The 22,500-nt window shown below is 39.8% G+C and overlaps 1 protein-coding gene across 1 annotated transcript in view; it reads right to left on the bottom strand.

Annotated features, from left to right (window-relative positions):
• Positions 1 to 22,500, bottom strand: part of trabd2a (TraB domain containing 2A) — a 61,204-nt gene that overhangs the window by 2,818 nt on the left and 35,886 nt on the right. Inside the window, exon 5 of the mRNA XM_085358129.1 lies at positions 1,722 to 1,812. Within this exon, the coding sequence (XP_085214255.1) occupies positions 1,722 to 1,812 (91 nt within the window). The remainder of the gene's footprint in view (positions 1 to 1,721; positions 1,813 to 22,500) is intronic.

Below are 22,500 nucleotides of genomic sequence, written 5' to 3'. Positions count from 1 at the left end.
AAAGAAAGAGAAAAGGGGTTCGTTGCATGTCACTTTTATAATAAAATCATCAACTTTAGTCTTTAATCATCTTTAATCCTGCCAACGATGGTGCCAAGCCTGTCTGCAAAAGAAGAAGAGTAGTTACCCTGCCTAGGTGATCAGAAGCAGAAAACTGGGGATACAAGGCAAGGAACCATATGAAGATTATAAGATGATGTTTGCCTGTCCGAAGCAAAAGCAAAAACTTGAAATCTTTATGCTGAAAACACATTTTTGGGGCTGTTTTAATCAAATCACGTGGGACAAAAAGAGATCACTGTTGAAGAACTCATCAAGTGTGGTGAACTATATGAGCTCCAATTAACAATGATCATGGATACGAAGGTGATGCTGGACTATACTGGCGATGAAGCCAGTGTTGGTTTCACACTTCACACTGCAGCCTGCCCACATTTCACCCTGCATATGATTGTCTGGAGGGCTTTGCCATAAATGGAACTTTCATAATGCACCAAAGAAGATGCAGATGAAACAAACTGAGCACATCTTACAGCCTCTGTGCCTTGTCCAAGGATATTGCCATGGACACCAAAGAATGTAAGGACAAGGTCTGTTTTGCTGTTACAGGCAAAATAAATATCACATTTTCCTGTGAGGTCACTGAAACATGGCATTATAGTCTCGTGGGAGAGTCTACAAGTGCAGAGAAAATGCTGAGCAAAAGTAGCAAAGTGCTGAAAGCAGGTTAGAGTGTTTTTATGCAGGCCAGGAGTTTATTCCACCTGACAGTCCTGTTAAAAAGCCTGCCAATAAAATATTAACATGACAGTTTAAAGTGAATATTTGATCATAATAAGTAAATGGCAGTGAAACAAGCAGGAGAAATACACTTTCAAATCACGAGCAGAGCGAAGTCGAGAAAAAAGTATTATTAATTATTAATATTATATATTATTATAAACAGGTCTCCATTCTTTCTCCATTCAGGATGCAATGGAAGGACAAAAAACTAACTACAGTCTAATAGTTAACATAGCTTCTTTTTGTGGAAGAACAAATTACAAGTTGGGAAGCATGACAGAAAAACCTAAACTCTTCTTTTTGATACTATTTGACACTAGTTTTCCTTTCAAGACACGTTAATCACCATGAATAAACCAATACTGGTAACAAAGAGAGTAAATGCACTTAGACCTGAACAACTGTGATGTCAGATATACTAATGAGAAGTCGAATAATAAATTGTTATACATGGATATAATGAAGGCTGTCTGTTCTCTCAAGACAACATCAAGGTAGTCTATGAACAGGCAAGATGTGGGTTCATCTCAGGCTCATAATACCGTATCAAACACGGGGGCTGTGTGTGAGAAAGTAGAATTACCTATTCATTCACTCAGACACAGGAACAAGAACACAGATTTAAAGCGAGATTACCACCCTCAGTGTGCCAAGGTAGACTGCACTACATGCTTCACAGCAGGAGGTGAGAACCCTACTTAAATTGGCCTTTTCAACACCACTTCATTGGTGGCCAGCGGGGAATTTGTGACACTTATCTTCCAGTACAATCTAAGCTGAAACAAGAGAAGACTTGCAAAAAGCACACAGGCGGGGAGATGTTACCGAAAACACCATATAGTATATGAGAAACTGCATCTAAAAGCCATGGATGTCTTACGGTCCAGTCCTGTTAAACAAGCAGCATTATGATGATGATTAGACTGAAGCAAACTCACCGGTTTATGGGTTGCCCAGCAGGTGTGTGCTCCACCTCATATCCCTGGCGACGAAGCACGTCAATAACTGTGTTGTTACCCAGAAAGTGACCTACAACCAATAAGTAGAAAATGATAAATTTGCTGTTCTGAAAGGAGATGATGAGCCATCTCAAACTAAAATAAGCGGAACATTGTCAGGACAGCACCAGCTCTGTTAGTTCTCTTTCTCGTTTAACTTAAGAGTAAAACAAAAAGCAAGCCTGATATCACCAATCAAATTATTACGCATACATTTATATATCTGCTTCTGTCATCATTACAAAACTTATGATTCCTACATAAGTAAGTTCAGTGTTGCTTTTCTCTGCATCTCCTATCCACTTGTCATTGCCTCTCCTTTTCCCATTCCTCTTCCACGTCCTTTACTTCGAGCTTTCTTCCTCCATTCTTAATTAATCTTCTACCTTCCATATTATATCTCTTTTCTTCCCTTTCCATTTTCTTCTCTCTGCTCTCCTTCTTTCTTATGTCCAACTTCCCCTCTTCTCCTTTTTTCCCCTCTCATTCTCGTTGTGACCCTCTCAGCTAGGTGAAGTAGGGGCATTGAGGCTTCAGGTTGCCATGTCAAGAGGTCTCCATTCTTCCTCTCACTCTGACAAAAGGGAGCAGGGGTCCATTGTTTGGGCCTGCTCAGCCGTGGCACCACAGAGCTGTGTAAACAATGAGCCCCAGCACTTTAATCTGGCCTAGAGCCATCGATAGAGAGAGGTTAGCTTAGATGCACTATGGGTGTCGTGATGCTGCCCAGAGACTTGGACTGAATGCTGGTTAAAACAATGTCACATTATGTCCCAGCCATAGAAAAAGGCCAGAGAAGGGACTTCTACAATGTTTGCATATGATCTGCTAGAGTAAAACAGTTAAACGATTTGTGAGTGTGAACTTTGTGAGTTTAGTCTTAGAAGTCTTTTTGATCCCATGATCCCTATTTTCTTCTAAAGCCTTTTCTTTTTCCTACGCTACAAGCTAACTGTATATTTCTAATGTATAAACAGAAAAAATACCATTAATTATGCTTTCATATCTTATGTTTTCTCTGTCTTAAGGCACATTTACCTAATTCAGGTTTGCTAAAATGTGTAGGAGAAAAAACGCAGTTGCCACATAAAAAGACATTTTTTGTACTTGTCCAGTAATCATTAGCATGGTCGGCTAAATATCCAGAAGCCCTTAAACTCACAATGAGAGCTGAACCAGAACGAAACAGAGACAGAGACACTGTTTTCCAGCTTGCCCAGGTTTAGAAACAACTCAGCGTGATTTATGCAAGTTTAAGTCAGGGGATTAAGGTGGGATAAATGGAGCTGTTGAGCACAATATAGAGCCATAGAGAGATGGGCGGACTTCAGAACTTCAAAGGAGCACAATTCACACACATACGTACACACACGCAAGCGCTAAGGAGGTAAGCCATCAATTCTGTCATGTCCCCAAAGGCCAGTGTGTTCACGGGGAGTGAGAGCATGTTTGACAAGATGAAAAAAAATTAGAGTTCATTTATTCCTGAGTTTAAAAAAGTTTTTTTTTTTAATCCTGTGGCACAAGAAAATAAAATAGAAAGTGACATTTGTGTGCTTTAAATAATAAATATTTTTTAATAACAAGCTATCTTATCAACATGTAGCCAATGCTTTAAAGCAGATTTTAGGGCATGCTTAATCAATATAATAGAAAACACAAGTGGTGAGACTTTAAACTTTCACATGCTTGTTTCAGAGGGACATTTTTATTTTAGGCGTTTTTTTGGATGCCATGCAGCAAACCCTTCACACAAAGACCATTTTATAAGTGTTCCATTTAGCATGAAACATGGGAAACTTGCACTCTAATCGTGCGCCCAACTCATGAAATTACAAACAAAAACAAAATGTAGACATCTTTGATTAAAAATGATTGATGCCCCAGGAAAAAGGTATAAAGTGGGAAAAGAAAATTATGTGTTAGGCCTGGATTTTGATGAAATATGGCCTGTGTATGCTGTAACATTTGGCCACTGGCTTTAACCTTATAGGCTGTTTCTTTTGTAGATACTAGTTTCATTTGTGTTATATTAATGTGAATTGTCCAGAGTAACAACATTGCTCATTAATTATATTTATTTTAATTAAGATAAATAAAATCTAAGATTCTTACTTTTGGATACATTTCATTTTAGTACACTCTGTGCCTTTTGATGATAAGATGAAGCAATATTTTCACTAATTTAATGGAAAAGGTTAGCCTACACGAACTTAACAAAACATACACAAGGCCACACCCAGATGTAAGCATATACCATAAAATATGATTCTTCAGTGAAAGCAAATTCTTCTTAGTATGTGTAATTTGTATGGATAAAAAAATTACTAAAGTTACCACTGCCCTGTATAATGTACCCTGCTCTCGCCCTGTGACTCCTGGGATAGGCTCCAGCCCCCCAGTGATCCTGAATTGGATAAGTGGTTAAGAAAATGGAAATGGGTGGATGGACAGAAAAAAGGAAGGCAGTGTTCTACTGCATACGTGAGAGATAATATCTAAAGGTATCAACAAGCAGAGCTCCACTACGGCTGCCTCCAGCACAGTTTAACTCCTGGTTGTCTCAAGCTAAATCAAAACAAACATATCTTTGTACCATAGTTATAAAAGTTGGAAATGTTGGAGTCTACTGACTCACCATGTTTCTCATTACTAATTAAGTTTAGAGTTTTCTAAGTTAAGGTGTTGTTACGTGTTGTTTTGGGTTGGGTACATAAGCAGTAGTTTATATTTATAGGGTCCCATTCAAAACAGAGCTGCAGGCTGCCGCCCAGCATACAGCCCACGCCACAGTTTTAAGAGCACACTTCTAGAATAACATGTGTGACATCTGACATATTTTCACTGATTACTCATTTAGACCAATTTCATACATTTTACATTTATGAAATTGGCTTTTACTTTGTGTCCTATTGCACAATATATTCACTGTATGGTTTATTTTGTACCACTGAGAAGGGGGGGAATGGTACAGATAAAGACCTGTGACCTGAAAGCTTTCATTCACAGCTAACTTCCTTCGTGGAGCTACATGCATACATGAATGGACCTCTGAGTTGGAGTACCATGGACCAGTTCATGTTATGGTTATATAAAAGTGACATCTTTTACAATCATCTACCAGCAGAGTCTAACAATAAACATGAAAACTAAAATCTTTCAAAACACTCTTTAAACATTGTGTCTGAAAGCTGTTACAAGGTAGTCATTTGCATTGTTGCAAAGACTTTTGCTGGAAAGATGGATACATCAGCGGCTAGTCTAGTTCTTACATCCACTTTCCCACACTGTCAAACTCAATGCCGACATCATTGCTCTAGTCCAGTCATTTTCTTGTCTGGTTTCTGTAAGCCAGTTAGCCTCCATTCTGTGTGCTGTAAATATCACTGCTCATTTGTCATTCTGCCATTCAGGCTCTAATTTGTTCAGCCCATCTCCGCCTCACCGTAGTCACTCAAAACTCTATACAAACCTCCATCTTCACCTGCACCACGACTAGCGTCTAAACTCCAAGGGGTCCTGGGCTAAATCCTATCGTAGCCGGGACTCTGTTGTTATAATGGGTCATCTGAGTCTCATCACCACATAGAATAACTGAATTCTGTATCTCAATAAATTATGTTTCTCTTCATTGAACTTTTATTATGATATTGAGATAACATTACTTTCCTGGTTGACACTATAAAACCAGGAAAGTAACTCTATATAGTCCTGTGAAATACTAAGTACACCCTTAAAGCTTCCATAGGAATCAAGGGGGTAAGCAGATGCTGCTAATCAAATGCACACGATTAACCGATCATCAGCAAGTGTGAGCATCTCTGTATAAACAATAGTTTTGGCAGTTTGGTGGTCAGGGCCCTGTTTCAGGAAGCCGGTTTAGTGGAAAAACTGAGTAAGTATACCCTGAGTTAACGAAAACTCTGGGTTTTCGGTTTCACAAAGCGAGTTCAGCTGCAGCCTGAGTGAGTCACTATGACGACACACGCCGTGAAGTTAACCTGCCCCCTAGCAGGTTTACTACAACTAACCCTGACTGTCTCCGCCCCTTTGTCGGAAACCTGACAGTAGGAAGTGTCGGACATGGCGTGCCCCTTCCTTGAAGAGCCAGTAGATCGTGAAGCCCAAATTCTCCACAGAGCTCTCCGCCGGGAGAGAGTGATCAGAGCGCGTTTGGACATTTTATCATTTCCTGATGATTTTCTGTGCGAACGTTACCGTTTCTCAGCACAATCTATAAGTTATTTGGATAACATCCTCAGGCCATATATTACGCATGTGACACATCGCGGACATGCTCTCAGTTCATTGCATATTATTTGTATTGCACTTCGGTTTTTTGCAAACGGGAGCTTTCTGTATAATATTGGTGACGCTGAGCACGTTTCCAAGGCTACCGTCTGTCGGGCAGTCAGGAATGTTACAGTTGCACTGAAACGTCTCCTGTACTCGTCTGTGGTGTTCCCCGGTCACAGACCCACAAGATTTATCAAAGAGGGATGCCACAAAATTGCAGGTATCAGGATGAACGAAACTTAATTCATGATGTGGTGATACTTGAACTACTACTTAAATTGCACATTTATTTTCAGGGTTCCCAGGCGTGATTGGCTGTACAGATGGCACTCACATTCCAATCATTGCTCCTTCAGTAAATGAAGGAGACTATGTGAACAGGAAGTCTTTCCACAGCATTAATGTACAGGTACATAGTTCCCTGTAGCATGTCAAACTAACAAATTATTTCATTATAGTAATGGATGCTAATTTGTGTTCTCTGCACTGTGAAGATCATATGTGATGCTGCCAACATTATCACAAATGTGGAAGCCAAGTGGCCAGGCTCTGTCCATGACTCACAAATATTCCGTGAATGTACACTGAGCACAAAATTTGGACATGGTGAGTTGAGAATACTTTAAAATATATAAAGACCAATTGCTTCAGGGACATTTGAACTGAAGTGTACCCTTCTGTCTTAGGAGAGTTCACTGGCTACTTGCTTGGTGATAGGGGGTATCCATGTTTACCCTATTTGCTTACCCCTTACCCTGACCCTGAACCGGGCCCACAGCAGCGATATAATCTGGCTAATTGCAGGACAAGAGCCAGAATTGAAATGACTATCGGAATGCTTAAGGCCCGGTTCCAGTGCCTGCAAAGACTCAGGGTCACCCCAGAAAGGGCATGTGACATTATTGTGGCATGTGTGATTCTTCACAACATTGCCACAATTAGAGGAGAACACTGTCCTTCTGAACCAAACATCAGCAGTGATCCAAACCATGAACATCCTGACCCTCCCACGGACATACAAGATGGAAGCGCAGTCAGAGACACCATATGTCACAATCATTTCTTTTGACCCATCACCTCAACATGTTGAAAGAAGAATAAAGAGATTTTTTGTTCAACTGGCTTTATTGGTCGCCTGTATTTCCTGTACACAAAGTATTAAAAGATGTAAACCTCATAAAGTGTCTCTGTTGCTTCCTCCTCTGTAACAGCTGTCAATGTTTCTTCATTATTTTCCTGTAGTAAAGAAATAAACAACATTGCTGTTCTACTGTAAACTCATATAATCTGTGGAGTATTACTCACAACTGCATGTTGGTCTGGCTCAACAGGAGGCTGCACCAGATGCAGTACACCATCACCATCAACTGATAGAATATGAGGTTTATACAGGTCACTTATAACTTACAAGGGACCAAATGGCAATTAACAAACATACCAAGCACCTTACACTTCATTGTCATTATGCTCTCAAAGACAACCAAGACTGAGGGAAGGCAAAATCAGTAGGAAAATAACTTCACTACAAAATAATCCATTATGGTAAAGAGTTTATCAAATGAATGAGCAGCACTGCAAAGGTGACTGTGAAGAAAGGATGTATGCACATCATGTATTATTTTGAATTTACCCCTTATGTAGGCACTTGTGTCTTGCGGGGTTATTGACTCAGAGGATGTCCCCGCAGAGATGCCTTCGGCCACAGGGCGCCCACTGTTTTGGCTGAGGGCCAACTGCTCAGCCTCTGTGAGTGGTGGTGGTGGAGGACCCCCACCTGTTTTTCGGGCCTCCGCTTTTTTTCTGTTGGCTATAACGGGCCACATTTGAGCATACAGGGTAAGCAAATATGTACTTGTAATGTGCTCAGATAATTTCAATAAGTGCTTACAGAAAGAAAATTAATGTAGCCTCTAACTGCAATTGATTTACATGGGACAAACAGACCAAGCACTATGGCTCATAATACAATTACACCTTACCTGTTTGGACTATATTTTTATATTTCATTTTTACTTGCTGCCAGGCACGTTTGGGGCCTGTTGGGTTGCACCTGCGCTCACATCACATCACAAAATAAAATGTATAAAATAACAAATAAAATAACATATGATAAAATAACGTGTTGAATGGGTGGAAATCCCTCGATCAATGTTTAAATTAACACTCAGGCATTGACTCTGTCGGCTATGTTTTGCCATGCATGCTCCCTTTCTTTTGCAGCTGTGGCTGTGTTACTTTTTTCCGCGGAATTTGCATGTTATCGGCATATGCTGCCATCAGAATTTCGGCCTCAAGCGCTGTGAAATACATTGACCGCGCCTTCTTTCCCTCCGTCTCCATGGTGACTCGCTTAATCTGTGCTCCACTAATCAGGGCTTTATGTATCCTCGTCCGCGCGCTTCACTTGGGGTTAAAGCAACTCCGCGTTGACTGAACTAATTGTTATCAGCCTTTCTGAAACGGAATATTCCGAGTTGGACAGTTCGGGGTTACTCAACCGTGAGTGTCGTTTTTCACTCTGAGTTTTCCAAACCGGCTTCCTGAAACAGGGCCCTGGAGCATGTGTGTTAACATAACAGGTTAACGTGAGGCCACATAATGCCACAGTCTTCCCTGCAAATTCCTCACTAACGTCATAACGTGGAATGCTCAAAGAAGCTGCGAATAAACCGGGAGCTATTTCTCAGCATGCCAAAACAGTTAGAAAAAAACTGAACAGATATGCCTCGTTTGGCATGGTTGCCAGGGGAAAGACTCTTCTCAAAAAAAAGAACATGACAGCTTAGGAATTGCAAAGTTGCAAATGAACAAACAACCAAACTTCTGGTAACGATTTTAGCTTGTTTTGCAACCACAGGGCCCGGAGTCTAGAGCTAAAGGCTAATTGCAAGGCAATCTATCTAACAGCTAAAGAATGGTCAACATTTGGGGATATAGCAGATACCAAGCACACCAGTAAATCTACAGAACAAACACTGGCAAAACAAATCAGGTTTGTTGCAATGACCCAATCAAAGTGAGACTGTGAGTCCTGTGGCAGACAGTGTTGGTCAAGTTACTTGAAAAAAATAATCATTAACTAATTTCTGATTACTTCCCCCAAAAAGTAATCCCGTTACTTTACTGATTACTTATTTTCAAAAGTAATTAATTACTTAGTTACTTTTTAAAAACACGATTTACAACCTGAATAGGTGATAAAGCGATAGATCTTTCAGCCCAATTCCACTTTTTCTGCATAATCCATCATACAAAATGTAATCAAATGGAAAAGTCTCTTTTTAACTTGTTTTATCAGTTTTAATCTTTTAACTTTACGCATCAAGCAAAAATTTAATTATATGCACCATTCTCTGACTTTAGTTTAACATTTAAGCCTATTTTCTGCACATTCCAGCACATAAAATAAAATATTTTTTGTGTTTACACTCAGTCTTTCAAATAGATGCAAGTAAAACACAGCAGAAATTAAATAAAGTCAAAGACTAGCAGTCCTGTTGCTCTATTTTCACCTCTAAAGCAGGAGTGGGGTAGGCGGAGGTGTGCTCTGGTGCAGGTGTGCTGCAGCGGTGTGGAAGAATCCGCGAGTTTCTCTGTGAATTTCCCATTATGTCGTTGCGCACTCGGTGCTTGTTTAGGGGTTTTTTTCGCTGTAAAAAGAAGTTTTCTTCCCACGCAGTGATCAGCGGACACTAATGTTTTTGTCACTTTTTATGGAATTAAACTCAAAGTAAGGTCAGTACTTCCACGCTTTAAACGCTGCACGCTCATACTCTCTCCTGCACTCGATATATTATCCATTGTTGATCTGCACACAGCTGTTGTCACAAACGTCGCACTCACTTACGTCACTGTCATGAGACATTCTCGCAAGAAATCACAGTTTTAGTAACGCAGTAACGCAGCGTTCCTACGGGAAAGTAACGGTAATCTAATTACCGTTTTTGCGATAGTAATCCCTTACTTTACTCGTTACTTTAAAAAAGTAATCAGATTACAGTAACGCGTTACTGCCCATACTGAATCAACACTGTAAAGAACAGTGGTCAAAATTCTTCCACAACCATGTGAAAGACTTAGAAAGCCATACAAAAAAATTATTACTTCGTTGTTGCTGCTACAGGTGGTGCTACTAGCTAGTTACAAGCTAGGTTCTACATGCTAGACTCTGCAGTCCACAGGACCTTTTCACATGACTTTAAGTGCTAAATGTGAATATTTGTCTGTAACATGAACAAAATACAGTTTTGCTAACTCTAACAGAAAAGGACCACAGCAGTATTTGTCCTTAAACGCTTATCCAGTTTTCAGAATCAGTGTGTCAAATTATTAGAACATATGGTAAGCTTTAAATACTGTTCCTTTTCCATACACATCAATATTTACATTACAACTTGTAACTAAGGCTGAAGCAGCAGTTCTCATAACATTACAGCATGCTGGATAAACAAACTCTACACGTATAGGCACCGCTGAGGACATTCTGCCCTACATAGCCTTTTCTTTCTGTTTATGTACACATGTTCCTTGCTAGTCAGCTGGACCCAGCAGCCCATAATCATGACCACTGAGCACTGAATAAAGCCTTTTACTGAAGACGATGACAATAAGATATCTGATGTGTGGAGCGTTTGGTTTGCTTCTTTCGGGAAGATACTATTATTGGCCAAGACGTAGAGCCACAATCTTTGGCTCAAATGGTCATTTTCAGTTTTTCTATTCTTGTTCAGATATTTGACGCTACAGTGGTTTCCTGAACATCAACTGTGCATAAATTATAGCACAGAGACAAAGAAAGCTATAAAAACAGAGAGATTCAGACTATTAAAATAACAAACTGAATTTCATGATCTGACATCTCTAGGACGTCGGAAGTACTAACCTGCCAAAGATTTTACTGGAAAATCACAGTTTTGGCTCTTTGAGCTGCTAAAAGTTGAGCAAAACCTCAGTGCCTTCAACTGTCAAGGAGACTTAGCCATCCATGGAGGCAACAGTCATGTCAAAGGCAAATGACAAGAAAATGACTGGTTATCAACTCACATAGAAATCACACAGCCATCCTGGTGTTTTTCAAACAATGCCAGCTCAGTATTAACACACATATCAAGTGTCTGGAAATACGGGCTCTGCTTACACTGCACTTTTTTAATCTCTGGTTAAGTCATAGATTTGCATGTCCTTGATGGACAGTCAATTCCTCCTTGTATTAAACTGAAACCTCATCAATTATCAGTCACATGCAATTTGGTTGAAAAGAACAGGACACCGTTGGAAGTAGGGTTGCCAACTCCCTGAAAAATAAATAAGGGACACCTCGTGGCCAGGGCCGGGCGACCCAGTTGTCTTCACCCTTCCCAGTGTGGTGAATTTTCTAGCTCTTTTTTTGTGTGTGAAATTATTTTTTTAACCCTTTGACTTGAATTTGATTTAAGTAGATGTGTATTCTTTGTGATATGAACACATGTGAAACAAATGATCATTTAGCCATTTATTTTTAGCTCAAAATGACAACATTAACACAATAAAACAGGTCTCCTTCTTAAACAGAAGCCTGTCATGCTTAACTTTTGAGAATATAAGTAAATCTTTCTTTAAAAGAACTCTGTCCTGCTTAACTTAAAATAATAGAAAACAATAGAAAGAAAAACATTCTTGTAACAGTGCACATTTAGTGCATTTAGTACAATCGGCTTCAGTTGAAATATTATTTCAGCTTTTCTAATGCTAATCAGCTGCTCCTGTTTGTAAACCCGCTTGTTCCCATGATTACGCATCTTAACTCATCATCATTATTCATCTATGTATTACTTTTATGTATTAGTCATCTATTTGTTGTAATCATCTATCCTTGCAGTTGTTTATTACACAAAATAAATTATATTATCACACTTCTGGCCACATAGCGCTGATATTGACTGCACATGCCCATATTAACTTTTTCCAGCCAGGTGTTTTCCTTTTCCCATTCTTCCCTTTCTCTGAGGGGAACAAACATTGCTGCTCTAATGCTGGGCTTACACCGTGCGGTTTTAGGCCCATTTTGAGCCGATTTTTGAGTGATCGGACCGATTTTGGCCTTCATCGTGCATCGTGTAGTATACGTGGGGTAACGAGAAGTGATTAACACCTCACGACCAGCTCCCGATCATCAATCGCTCTTGAGGTTCTCACCACAGCCGCTCACACTGCTCGCGCGCAAACACGTAAACGTTGGTGTAAAAGATGGAGCAGCACGGCTGTGCAGCGTGTGATCTGGACACAAGCGATGGAGGCACAACTTGTAGAACTTTGAAAAGCTCATCCGAGCCTTTTCGATGTGGCATCACAAAATTATCACGACCACAACAACCGTGAAAACAGTTGGATTTACACTGCTGCTCAATCACAGCTGCCTGATGAGTGTTTTTCATTAGCAATTTAGCAAAGTTGATGGTGGTGGTGTGTGTGTCTGTGTGAGTGTAAGACGGAGAGAGAGAGAGCGCGACAGATTTTCTGTTACAAGCTTCATGTTATGGAGGCACAGTGTGAGCACTCAGGTCGCATCAGAGCATCGGGCGGTATAGTGTGAGACCCTGCATCGTGACCTACCAACGTCTAACCCCTGCGAGTCAATCGTGCAGTTTGAGCAGGAGCTGAATAACGTGACTGAAAAAATCGCACAGTGTTTGCCCAGCTTTAGGTGTACTGTCGTCCGAGACTTGCACCGCAGTGTCGGCGTTTGTTTCCCTGTTGGCCATGCTTCTTGTTGTGGTCATCTGTTGTCTTCCGGTATTTTCTCCGTAAGCGACCTTTCCTCGACCAATGAGATGAGCGGTAATCTGAATTGTCATACTCGAATTGTCATAAGTGTGCTGTCAGCTCATTGGTCACAAAGCAGGAGAGGGGCTGGGAATTATGTTTTCAAACAAAGCGTTAATTCCATTAAAAGTTATAGACTACTTTTGATTCTCACTGTATTACGGGACAAAGTGCGTCCCTTATTAGCTCAATACGGGACGTGTACTTTTGTTTCGAAATACGGGACGATTCCGTATTTTAAGGGACGGTTGGCAACCCTAGTTGGAAGTAATATCAAACCACAGGCATGATGATTAAACACTGTCAAGCTAGTTAAGAGTAATTACACACAGTGCCTTGTAATACAGTCTATCAATCTTCACTTTATTATTCTATCATAATTTGTAGACGGATAAAACATTTCATTGGATACAGCTGAAAATACTGGATTTCTTTTTTGTGAATGGTTTGTTTCACTGATTTTAAAGCAGGCTTCACGACTTTTTTCTTTCTATTTTAAGGAAAAAATGAACAATTGGCGTACAACAAATGAAATCAAAAAAGCTTTACATAAAAGTGCTGCTTACTTTCAAGAAACTAAAATCTGACTCAAAAGTTTAGATTGGAGCAAAACAAATGAGTATTAAATAATTAATAAATATTGATGCAGTGATTTTTGTTTCTTCTTAAACAAAAAAAAGTTGCAAGGAAAGTTGGTGGCAAATCTACTTAACACTTTGAATAAGATGCATTTCTCATGTGATGCAGGTATTCCATCTTACTTTAACTAAAAAATGTTAGTAGTGACCACAGAAATAAAAGTACAGTACGCTGAGGGTGATGGGAAATAAAATCACTTTGGGTCATAAAACCAAAGTACTGGTCATATAAAAAGTTCTGGCATAATATGACTTGATATATTGTTAACTAAAATAATAGAATAGTATAATTTTATTGAACAAAACAAACTTTCTAGTGGCGTGGTCAGTCACTAGTTTTCATCCAGTTGAGACTCTGAGAATTTTACAATAGCAAATCAAATACCTACCCAGAGAAATGCATAGTTGGTACTAGAGCTACACTGATAACACTGCTGTTGAAGGTGACAGAATGGAAATACATGAAATAACCACTGAGTGTTTAATCTGAATACCACAGTGTGATTGCACAGCAACAGCTGTTGTTCTACATACATGAAACTTTCATAATCTTCCTACAACGCACAAAGTCACAACTCCTCTTATACATTCAAAAGATAAACAACCAAAATATTGCCAAGCAACCGTCTACAGATGATAATTGGTACAAATTTGTACCAATTATGCACATATTATACACATATAAAACCATCAAATCATTTTAATTTCACAACAAGTAGAATGCAATTTATATCCAAGGTACTTTTCGTGATGCATGACTTTAGCATGCAGCTTAGCAACCACCTAGTAATGGGCTAAAACATTTGATTTTTTAAACATGAACTATAAAATGCTAAAGTACTTCACTTTATATATATTCACTTTATAGTTTTTGACATTTAATTTCTATCTACAAAAATGCTATTATGCAAGATATGTTATGATGCCACCATGGTCTAAAATCACAGCCCAAATAATCCTGTATCAGAGGCATACACTAGATTATCTCATGCAGCCAGCTTGTGGCGCTGAAACTCTTAATGTTAACATTATTCATATCCTTGTGGGCACCGTGATTTTTTTTTACCATTGGATGAGTCATGGAAAAAAACTTTTTTTAATGTCAATGTCATTGCCTGGAATAAATTTAGCATGATGTTACATGCAAATATGTGCTGTCATTTTGATCCAAACCCCCTGCAGGATAAGGGTACTCTTTTCGTGAAAGCATAAGAGAGAATGCCAAAACCAAGACAGCTTTGGTTAAACGGGTGTGCATACAAGCCAGCGGATTTAGTCTCCACCCAAGTCTCAAGCCTTTTATTGGAGTACATCAACTTTCTAACTGTAGATTATATTACATTGTAACTCAGTACAGTTTTATCTCTTGCAGGTCCTTCAAAAACATAACTTACCACAAAGACTTTAAAAATGGTGGACTCTGTAGCATCAGAGCAGTCCAGCACAGAGGACAGCAGTAGAGCTTCATGTGTTGTTTTAGTCAGACTCGACAACATATTACATCATTACAATCAGACCTCATTCATTCAAACTCCTCCAGGATGTGGTTTTGAAAGGGAGATGCCAGTGATAAGAGAAAGCTGTGATAAATGATGGTTGTGATACGGCTGTAAGAATTTGAAAGACTGATCATACACAAGAGAAAGCCACACACCACGTACCTTTATAGAGTTAGGCCAAAGAATGCTAACATCTCCACCAATACCAAAACATTTCTCCTTGTACTTCTCTCAGGCATGTTACTGTGTGACAGACAGTTCACTAATAGGCTTAATTCAGTGAAATAAAACAATTTACAATCAAACTGATAGCAATCAGGATTATGTAAACAGACACAGCTGTTGAAGTAGAGATGACAAAGAAAAAGCGAGACACACAGGGAAGGCAAAACAAAGAAGCTAGACATAAATGCAGACAGAAAACAAGGCAATTCAAGACAGAAGCAGAAACAAAAGAGCAGATTTATCCTTCTTACAAAAGAAAAACAGATTGCAAAGCAATACAGGAATGTCAAGACTTCAGATGCCAGACTGTGATAGCAGAGGACAAGAGCATCCTTTAAGGCCACAGTTTTACAGCTAAAACAAACTATTGAGATTCTGTAGACTGTATCTTGAAGCTGTGCCCACGCAAAGTTGGCTTACTACCACCAACCTGAATAAATGAGTGGGGACAAGACAGTTTGAAGCGCGGTGTTAGCTTGGTGGTGGTTTTCAAACAATTAACCAAATATCTTGAGCTCAAGCTAAACTAGGGAAAACGGAGATTAGGAAATGTGAATTTGAGAAGACATTACAACTAGACGTGAACTCCTCGTTCACATAATTTGGATCAGAAAGGTTTTAGGTGCTTCAGAGGAAATCGATTACATTGCCTTCATCTCATCTGACACTGTTTGTTACCACCAATTTGTTATTTAATGATCACCGTCTCTGTCCCAGACAAGTGTTTCGGAATAATGGTCTCTTTAATGTGGATGTTATTTGGGAGAATGTGAGAGAAAGTACATGGAGTTGCATTGCTTAGTGCAAATTTGCTGCAACTTTGTTCGCACTTGCAGAATTGATGAAGACGGATCATTAAATGCGTTTGTCATTTAATTACTTTGTCTTGCTTTGTGCATTTTTTTGTTTTTTTTAAACATGAACCATGCTTATAATTAGTGTGATAACCGCTCAAGGGTCTGCAAGAAGTTTTTAAGGTTGTGCTGAGCAACTGCAGCTTTAAATTTATGCTGAGCCTAAATGAAAAACAGGGCACATAAGAGGTATGTGGTGTGAGGTTGTTTTTTAAATAAACCCTCACTTGAAAATTTGTGGTGGCACACAGCACTTTGGAGCCGTGTTAGGGATTACATCTGTCAGGCTGCAATAGTCTACACTCTCTCGCTCAGCGCAGTCCTCATTTTTAGCTCCTTCTGCCAAGACATTAAGGGACTTGAGTACACACCGGCTCATTGACTGTGAAAAAGTGATCAAAGTTGGAAAATTCTTTACAAGCGAGCAGTTCTGACAAAATAAACCGGAGCAATGCCAATTCTGAAGGTCCCTACCACTGAATGTCTCATTTTACAAATAAAGTTTCAGAGAATATTTAATAGGGGATGGTGCTGGGCCACCTGTCCACCTACAGCCTGGAACTGACTGTAGCATAAAGTGGAAATATCAAAGTAAAGCTCCTAAAAAACTGTACTCGTCACTTTCCAGTGCTTATATCCAGTTCAGCGTCTCAAGCGCCAAGAAGGAGAAAAAAATACCCGTGTGTTTGAATACCCGTGACTGAGAACGCTCTCTTACTGATATACAGTCTTTGGATTTCATGTTAAATTTAATTGTTTCTTCAGCTGCATGGTAGAGACTTTTTGAAACGGTAAAGTGAGACAGATGAAAAATGTATGCACAATGAAGACATTTATATAAAGAAAGAGAAGGCAATTTGATATATGCAGATATATTCTTTTGAGAAAAAGAAACAGGCTTTGTAAAAGATGCCTATTGCAACTTCAATATTATACAAGCTTACATACTCACCAGGTTCACCTAGCTAGTATTAGGTTAGGCCAACTTTTCTCTTCAGAACTCTCCTAATTCTTCATGGTACAGACTGAACAAGGTGCTGTACACATTCCTCACATATTTGGGTCCATATTGAAATGATATCATCAGAAAGTAGCTGTACAGTCATAATATAAATCTGCTGTTCTACCACACTGCAAAGGTCATATGTTGGATGTAGACCAGGGGTGTCCAACGTCAGGCCTCGAAGGCCGGTGTCCTGCAGGTTTTAGATGTGTCCTTGATCCAACACAGCTGATTTAAATGGCTAAATTTCCTCTTCAACATGTCTTGAAGTTCTCCAGAGGCTGGTAATGAACTAATCATTTGAATCAGGTTTGTTGACCCAGGGTGATATCTAAAACTTGCAGGACACCGGCCCTTGAGGCCTGGAGTTGGACACCCCTGATTTAGACTGATGTCTGTGGAGCCCATTTGAGTACAGTGAACTCTTTGTCATGAGTTGTCACAGTTTGAGATGATTTGAGATGACAAGGCGCATTATCCTGTAGAAAGCAACCAATCAGGAGATGGATACACTGTGGTCCCAAAGGGACGTGCATGGTAGGCATGCACCACACCATTACACCACCACCACTGGCTGGATGGAGCCACTCTTCCACCCTACTGTTGCTGCAGAAATTGAGACTCATCAGGCCAGGCATCAGCTTTCCATTCTTTTGTTATCCAACTTTGGTGAGCCTGTTGAAATTGTGGCCTCACTTTTCTGTTTTTAGCTGAAAGGAGTGGCATCGTCCGTCAAGGTTCGATGTGTTGTGTTCAGAGATACGCTTCTGCATAACTTGGTTGCAACAAGGCATACAACAGGCATTTTTGTATTGGCATCAACTGGGCATGTTCTCTTTTTCAGATCATTCTCTGTAAACCCTAGAGATCAGCAGTTTCTAAAATACTCAGACCAGCCTGTCTGGCACCAACTATCATTCCATGTTCAAAGTCACTTAAATTCTTCCCAAATTCTGACGCTAAACAATTCTGACGCTGAACTGGCTGAAACCACATGCAAATGTATTTAGGCATGTACATGTTGCAGCCATGTGACTGGCTGATTAGATATTTGAGATTTGAGATATTTAATAAGCAGGTAAATGAGTGAGTATGAGTATGTAATTATTATTATCCTTTCTTCTGGGTCTGTTTGACCAGTGGTTCACAATCTCATGGTCAGGACACTGGAAGCTAATAAAAAGGTAGACGAGTGTACTTGTCAGCAAAGACACCAAGCTTTGTTCTGTGTGAGCAACACATACTGCAGACTTTGATTACCGTTATACTGAATCCAGAAAAGCCAGAAAGTTTTAAAGACTGTCAAAAGTTATCAGTTGTTGTTTTTTTACAGCAAAAGAATGAAAAACTGTCTACACAACATGGCCAGTTATGTTACACTCTGCCACCAGAATGTATTCCTGGAGGTTGCATACTGTAGCCTCAAAAACCACTTCCTCTCAAACAAAAACAAGACACGCACACACACAAACCTCTGCGATCCTGCTGTGAGTCTCTGCTCAGGTTTTCAACTGTTTGAGCACAGAAAAAAAATATACCAAGGGGAGTCGGATGCCCTCTCACTTTTTAAAAAGAATTCCAGATCGTCATTTTTCTCAGACGTTTTCTCACAGGACTTCCATCTAAAACATGTGGCTTGGAGTGCAATTTTGTGCCCATTTAGTTTGAGTAATCTGCAAGAGCTGTAGCAGTTGTCCACGAGGCCTGCATATTGTCTTTGCTTTAGGTCTGTGTTATAACTAGAAGCAGATCCACGGGACAGAGTATTTTAAAGTCTCCCCGGACGTTTGTGACTGCCGTGTTGCCTTTACAACACAATCACTTTTCTTTTTCTCCTTTTTTTGACAAATTCAAAAGCACTTTTTTCAGACAGTTTCCCGGTTGTTCGTCCTCTGTCTCTATTCACTCTTGTTTTATCCTTTACTACCTATTTAAAAAGATTGTGACCTGCATTGAACTGTGAGCCTACATCCTCCAGCTTTCTCATTTTAGCTTCATAAGAAAACATACCCACGTTTAACTTCTGCAGCAGCTAAAACATCCGAAGCAGCTTGGGCAAAACCTAAAAATGATGTTTTTCTGATTAAAACCTCTCATTCACTCCAGATCTTTTTAAATGCCAAACAGAAGTTATGACCCACAAAAGGGTAATTTCAGCACATGTTAATTAAAACCATACCATCTTAAGCTGATTATTTTGTTCTTTCTGCATCTTTAGCAGGAGGACAGCACCTTCATTTCCCTAATGCTTATAATTTAGGACACATGAAACTCACTCATTTATCAAGTCATTCATTTTAGGACTCTAATGAAGCTAACGACTATTTGTACTCTGTTCAACTAAAACGGTAGTTCATTAACTTCCTTGCTTCTTCTTTGCACAAACAGTATTGTGGGAACATTGTAAGACCAAGTTCTCCTCTTGCAGATATAATCTTTGAGAGGACACAGATGTAAAACACAAAATAAAAATGCATTTGTTATGGAAATGACATCAATCAAGTATTTCTACAAAAAAAAGATGAGCACATGTTAGGGCAGGCTAGGTCGTCCAGTTCCGTAGGCTATACTCTCACAGGGAGTTAGAGGACGGCCCCTCGCTTCAGAGTTTGTCTGTGTTTACTCTTCTTTCCAGATAAGGTGATTTCTACTCCCCAGCTTCAGTATGCCTAACCTTCATACTTCTGCAGATGTAAATAGAAGTTGCATAGGCAGAGGTTCCAAGTGTCCAAGTGTCAGGTCCTAATGTTACAGAAAATAATCCCCTGAGCATAAGGCCTCCCCCAAATAGTAAAAGCTAGAGTGACCTACATTTCTTGAGCAGAAATAATCTTTCAGCAATAAGCGGTCAGAGAAATATCATCAGTTAGACATTTTTTTTACATGTATGTTCATTAACATGCACTGTCCCAAATAAATTGAATTAAATTAGTAAAGTACAGCTCCCTTGTTCAGCCATGAGCAAAGGTAACCTCTCTGAGTGCCTCGTTGATCTACTCTCCTCCTCGCTCGGTTACTCTGTCAGCTCTGGTATGTGTTTGAACTCTTACTTAATCCCACAGACTGCAGATAAAAATTGAGAAAGCCACTGTGACATCACCCATTGGTTAGTTAAGTCCCATTGTGAAGCCTTAAGTTCCCAATCCGCAGACCTAGAAACCAGCTGGCAACTCCTTGGCAACCCCTTGTTTCTAGGGAAAAGTTTGTATTCCCCGACTGGTTGGTGAGTGGTTGCTGGCTGTCTGTGAAACTTAAAACTCCAGTTAGACCTAGAGATCAATCAGTGAACCCTGGTAACATCTGGTTGCTAAGAAAACATCTGTGTTCCCCAGACTGGTTGGAAAGTGGTTGCTGGCAATCTCAAAATGAAATAGGTCACCAAAAGACATATGGTGCTGCATCAAAACCCTGCTGGCAAATGCTTGGTTGCTGGCAGGTTGCTGCTGTCACTGTAGCTTGCATGGAAGATTCTGACTTGTAAAACAATGAATGAAGGAAACAGACACCATTTGCTTTAAAAGTAAAAGGTGCACGTTTTGAAACATCTTGGTTGCAGCTGCAAGGGGACAACTTTTACTTTGAAGGTGAAGATTCTCCATTTCTCGTTTGTGTTGCAGTAGTTTCACTGCAGCTCGGCTAGTAGTTCGCAAGCATCTTTGATTCTAACTGTGAGCAACCATGGCAACATAATCAAAACCATCACAAAGAGGTTTTTGGTGCTACATGCCAGCAATAGCCAGCAACCTCCAGCAAACACTTGCCAACCAGTTGGGTAATACATTTTTTTTCGCTAACAGCCAGAGGTTGCAAGGGTGTCCTCTACCTGTCTCAAGGTCTGTGTGACTGAAGCCTGAGCTGTGAGTTTTTGCCATCTTTCAAAATCAAATTAGACCCAAATTAATACGTCTCCTATGAGTTTTCCTACATCGAAGCCAATGTAGCATTTTCCAAAAGATTACTAAAAAATGGGCAGTGTAGTCCGTGCTGCAGGGAGAATGGACTGCCATACCCGTTATGTGTCTGTGAGCGAGGGAGCAAGAAAGAGAGTCGAAAAGTAAGAGATGTCACCGACCAGAAACAGGAGATGGAAGCATGTAAATATATAATATATATATATACAAAGTTGACCCAGACAACAAAGTAAAGCTAGTATTCGGCTGCGATCCCGACACGGAACCCGACGTATTAGCCAGAGGTCTCTTTACGGTTTTATGCCGTTAGGGTTCGGAGCCGTGGACCTGTTTTATATACGTGCGGAATAGTTTTCTATACGAGATCGCTGCAAAAAGTGCAGCCTTACCTAATGTCCACCTACTGTTACTCACTTTATATTAAGATTTTAACATCTAGTTGGTATTGGTATGGCGAGTAACCTTCAGTAAAAGTAATAAATCACACAGCAATGTAGATTCATGTAGTTGTAAAAAGCATGATAATATATTAGGTAATCCAAAGTATTCAGAATACGTTACTCTCATTGAGTAACATAGCGGAATACATTACAAAATACTGTTTGGGGCATGTATTCTGTAATCTGTAGTGGAATACATTTTAAAAGTAACCTTCCCAACACTGTGTACAGGACACATAAAGCTAATCTAAGCCAGAAAAGAAGTTACTGAGGTCAAACCTTGCTTTGCTTGTTTGAATGTACAGAGTCACCGTACAGCCAGAGACAGACTCATTCATACAGGAACTGTACATGAGAAATTTCCACTCAAAATCATCAATAGATGCACTGCTGCTGCTAAAGATGTCATTTTTCTTTCCCTCTCCCCTTTTATATAGAAGCGAGTTACCTCTGGTCCAAATGAAACTGAGCCTCTGGGCAGGCATGTAAAAAGCCTTTTTCCAGGTGGATAAGGAAATACTCCTGAGTTTGAATGAGGTCAGTGGGTGAGGAGTTCAACTCTTTTAATAAATCACAGCAAACTGTTGTGACAAGCATTTAGTGCTGCAGCCGAGAGAGAAGCGTGAGCTGTAGGAAATATGTCTTTCAAGTACAGAGGCTGAGGCCTTTGACCAGATGACTTCAACAAAATGTATATATTTAGGAGCGCTTCACTCAGCAGCTTAACAAGCAGTTAGTTACCCAGAGGGGCTGACAGGTTTATCGCTCTTTTATCCTCATGGAAGAAGACATTGCATGTGCTAATGATACATTACAGATCGTGGTATCTTAACATCTGATTGCTAAAATGTTTTGTCTTTTAATCTGGGCTGAGTTTAATATTATACATGCAAACAGAAACTACTCACAGTTTTAAATAATAAGTAAAAGTCTGTCTGGCTGAACTCAAAGCAGCTAGTTGTTCCTCTCTTCTGACACAAAACCTCATCACAGTGTGTTTACCACTCTGGAGGTGGTAAACACACCGTGTCCACCTCTTCAGATTTGTTTTT

Source organism: Diplotaxodon limnothrissa, linkage group LG7 (assembly GCF_057381915.1).
Source record: "Diplotaxodon limnothrissa isolate DT_005_m linkage group LG7, D_limnothrissa_male_GT1.1, whole genome shotgun sequence".
Classification (NCBI taxonomy): Eukaryota; Metazoa; Chordata; class Actinopteri; order Cichliformes; family Cichlidae; genus Diplotaxodon; species Diplotaxodon limnothrissa.
The sequence above is the reverse complement of the archived record's forward strand: the minus strand, read 5'-3'. Positions and strand labels throughout refer to the sequence as shown.